At 49.3% G+C, this 4717-nt stretch overlaps 1 protein-coding gene across 1 annotated transcript; it reads left to right on the top strand.

Annotated features, from left to right (window-relative positions):
• Positions 1-3513: 3513 nt before the first annotated feature.
• Positions 3514-4065, top strand: LOC306941848 (ADP-ribosylation factor 1-like; the record flags this gene model as incomplete). The annotated part of the gene is made up of 1 exon (XM_079527486.1): positions 3514-4065. The coding sequence occupies one exon, from the start codon at positions 3514-3516 to the stop codon at positions 4063-4065; it is 552 nt and encodes a 183-aa protein (XP_079383612.1).
• Positions 4066-4717: the final 652 nt, after the last annotated feature.

Consider the following 4717-nt stretch of genomic DNA (forward strand, 5'->3'; position numbering starts at 1 on the left):
CAGGAGGAGATACAGCTGGCTACGTGAGACTACCTCAAGACCAAATAAAACATATCTTCCTTGGCAGAGAGCAGAATTCCCCTTTCTATGATATTTGGTTTGGGTTTGAACTCAGGTGGTTACCCTTGTAATCTGCGGGGGACAGTGGGAGAAGCAGAAACCGTGATAGAGACGGGCACACAGTCTGAGACGGTGTTCAGGGGACAGCTGAACTAAAAGAAAAAGGAGGATGTTTTCAGGGCCAGCCGTATGGCGTCCCAGAGGTGACCGCCACGGCCCTGACCTGACACTCCAATGTCCCAGCATGCTCGGCAGATGTGGGTCAGCCGACATCTGTTTCTCACCAGAGGCCAGGCTCAGCTCTGTTCGGCCCGACCCGTTCCTGCTGCCATATTCATTCTAATAACCACTCCCATAATCACCAGGGATTATTCTAATATTAGTGAGCGTGCACGCGCACACACGCACACACGCACACACACACGCACGCAAGCACACACGCACGCACACACGCACACACACATGCACACACACACGTACGTATGGACACAGGCCGACTGCTCTGATTAAGGTATAGTGCTCCATATGTTTTCTTTTTTCTTCAGTGGGGGAGGGGCGGGGGGGGATTGGAGGGATTTGTATGTTTTCAGCCTCACAGTGAAAAGCCCCGAAAAAAAAGCCAGCTTAAAAGGCTAAAGACGAGTCCCTACATAAATAATAATAATAGTGTAAAATAGCCCGGCCGGAGATGGGTCAGGGTAGGGTGAGCTTTAAACCCAAAGCAGAGGTGCGCTCACATTCTCACAATGACATAAAAGAGGGCGAGTTCTGTGGGAGGATGTGGCCTCAATGAGGGTATGTGTCAAAAGGAGGAGGGGGGGGTTGGGTGTTGGGGAGGGGGGCTCAGTGGATGCCTTTTCTGTCACCATAAAGGAAGGATTACGGGCCATTGGCAGGATGCGTGAATCAAGATGGCACACTCGCCGTCCCACGGGACTTGAAAGAGACACACTGCAGGGGTTTGTCAAGACGGACGCGGAATGAGCTCGGGAGGATTAAGCCCGCGCTACGTACATTTCGTCACGGCACGGCGCCGCGCGGCGGAAATAGCCGACGTACAAGCTCACAGCGCGTGGCAATGGCGGCGCGCTGTGAGTTTGTACGTCTGCGATTTTCCGGCACGGCAGAGCATAAATTAGCCATTATTACCATAATACGATGAGATGATGAGGAGCAATGAATGGATGGCTGGCTTGGAGGGGAACGCGCTCCCGTGGACGTAAATAGGCAGTTCTGCTGTCGTTGATGGTAGCATGTTAGGGACGCAATTAAAAACACACAGCTTTTCTCAATGCCATCTATTTCGGTTCAATTTGCTTGTTTTGTGTGTTGACACTATATAGCTCGGAGCAAAACGCCAGCTCTGGCAGAAGAAGGAAGAAGAAAGAGACACTTTGAGCATAGATGACATGATTAGCACTTATGAGTCAACGGAGCTCATTGCTTTCCTTGGTCTCGATCTTTTGTTGTTTTGTTCAGCTCGCTGTTTTTGTGTCCTTCGTCTAATTTAAGCGAAACTAAATCGACACGACATCACTCATTTCATGAGTGTGTGTGTGCGTGTGCGTGTGTGTGCGATGTGAAAAGTAAACTCATTGCGTTTAACATGGGGTATTGCATTCCATGCATTCTTGAATTTCATGTGTTCATTTCATTCGCTGTGTTGTGTGATATAACCCCCCCCCCTCCTCCTCCTCTTTTCTCTAAGAGATCTATTTGTGGAAGTCATGGCCTGCTGGTGTTTACGAGTCTCCCTGGGCCTTTACTGCTGGTGCTCAGCCACACACACACACACACACACACACACACACACACACACACACACACACACACACACACACACACACACACACACACACACACACACACACACACACACACACACACACACACACACACACACACACACACACACACACACACAGCTGACGCTCAACTTTGCACTTTGCTGCAGCTGCATCTGTTGGTCACCATGGAGACCTTGTTTATTACTTACACCACCCCCCACCCCCTCCCTCCCTTCCCTCCCTCACTCACTACGCACGCAGTCGCACACACACACACACACACACACACACACACACACACACACACACACACACACACACACACACACACACACACACAGTGTCTAAGCCACCGTAGTGGCTAATCACTTTGAAGAATCATCTCTCTGCCATTCAGGGATATAGAATTATCTCTCACTTCATAATATCTTTCTATATTCTATATCATCTATAGACACGTGAATGAACTTCTCTTCTCCAATTTACTCTCCATATCATCTATATTCTATAATATCATTATCACAGGGATGCTGTGTAAAATCTCCTCCTCCAGTCACTTTAATATCGCCTCGCATGTTAGTTTTTGAGTGGTGCAAACCACTCCAACAACCAGCTTTGTTGAGTGGTGCAAACCACTCTAACAACCAGCTTTGTCTGTATGTTTGTGTACCTGTCCACTCAAAAAAGGAGCATGGTTGCTATGGTTAGTGTGTGACGTCACTGTTGCACCACTCAGTTCACACGGGTGTGATTTTTTTTAAGTACGAGAGAGAGAGACAGAGAGAGAGAGAGAGAGAGACAGAGAGAGAGAGAGAGACAGAGAGAGAGAGAGAGAGAGAGAGAGAGAGAGAGAGAGCGGTGAGTTAGACAAGTGAATGAACTTCTCCATTCGCGTATAACAGAATAATAAATTACGTCAAAGACAGCCATCTATCCATCTATTTATAAACTCTTATTTATAAAGCAGTTTCAACGGATGCACGTTATTAATATACATTCTAGAAACAGCCAGCCAATGGAGACGGTCAAGGCGTGGCTTACCAAGCAATTCCGTGGGCTCTCAAATGACACGTACCTGTTTGAGGCCCCATCTTGGATTGTTTTCAGGGGCCTCAATGGATTAGAAAGCTGTGATGATGTTTTTGTTCTTCTTTTTTTTTGCAGATCTCATGGCCTTCATGTCTGTTAGAGGCCCCAGGTTGGATTTTCTTAAGGGCCTCAAATGGATTGGAAAGCTGTTTGTTTATATATTTTTTTAAATCACACCTGTGTGAAGCCAATCAAATCGTCACAAATGCGGTACACACAAACAAAGCTGGCTCTCCCTGATGTCATCATCAGTATTATGTCATCATGATGTCATCACCCTGATGTCATCATCAGTATTATGTCCGTAATTGGGCATGCCCATATTTGGGCCACTGCGGCGCGGTCGGGCACATATAACAGGCCTTCTATAAAAAGATGCTCAATAGCTGACAGAGGAGAACGCAGTGAGCCACTAGAGCAGCACGCAGTACCACAGCCCACTAGCAGTGGTTAAACAACGTGAATAATAATTATCACTGGTTTGCACAAACCGCCATTTCGGTGCGACAGCAGTAGAGCGTAAGAAACAACTCCCAGGGATATTTCCAAGAGACCGCCGGTGCCCGAACCGACCACCATGGGCAACGTCTTCTCCAACATGTTCAAGGGCCTGTTCGGCAAGAAGGAGATGAGGATCCTGCTGGTGGGCCTGGACGCCGCCGGCAAGACCACCATCCTGTACAAGCTCAAGCTGGGCGAGATCGTCACCACCATCCCCACCATCGGCTTCAACGTGGAGACGGTGGAGCACCGCAACGTCAGCTTCGTCATGTGGGACGTGGGCGGCCAGGACAAGATCCGCCCGCTGTGGCGCCACTACTTCCAGAACACGCAGGGCCTCATCTTCGTGGTGGACAGCAACGACCGCGCGCGGCTGGCCGAGGCGCGCGACGAGCTGCAGCGCATGCTGGCCGAGGACGAGCTGCGCGACGCCGTGCTGCTGGTGCTGGCCAACAAGCAGGACCTGCCCGATGCCATGACGCCTGCCGAGGTCACCGACAGGCTGGCGCTGCAGACGCTGGGGCGCCAGCGCCACTGGTACATCCAGGCCACCTGCGCCACCAGCGGCCACGGCCTGGAGGAGGGCCTGGACTGGTTCGCCAACCAGCTGAAGAACCAGAAGGTCTAACCCAGTGGTTTTCAACCATGACCCTCCAAATGAATGATGGAGAGTTGGTAATCAAATGGACCCTTATTAGATCTAGATACATATATGAGGAGATCTCATGGGCCCCGGCTGACTGAGGGCCTGAGGCCCAAACGTTGAATTATTTTAGGGGACGAATGGATTGGAAAGCTAAAACACACGTGCATGCACACACGCGCACACACGTTGGCCAAAATCGAACAGGCCCATGCTACAGGAGCACAGTACCTAATCACCTCCAGGCTGGCCTATACTGTAACACAATTTTTTACTAACTTTTATTTTTTAACTTTCTTTTTTTTGTATATATATATATATTTAATATATAAAAATAGCCACCCATATTATATACATATAAATTCATAGTCTACGGCTATGTACTTTTTTGTCATTTCCACTTTACAATAATAAATATTACGTGTCCTGCTCTCAGAGGCGGTTATTTGTGCTACGTACATTGCAGCCCGTTCCGTAATCCGTAGCGGTTGATTTTTTGCCCAACATTAAAAGTAGGCAGTCGGTTTGAGAGGGCCTGTTGACGGCACCCCGACGGCCCACCGATGGCCGGATTCCGCTTTCTCCTCCCGTCAGTGACGTGGCCTCTTCCCGCCACTGACAGGAGGAGGAGGCGACG

Source organism: Electrona antarctica, assembly GCF_951216825.1.
Source record: "Electrona antarctica genome assembly, chromosome: 18".
Classification (NCBI taxonomy): domain Eukaryota; kingdom Metazoa; phylum Chordata; class Actinopteri; order Myctophiformes; family Myctophidae; genus Electrona; species Electrona antarctica.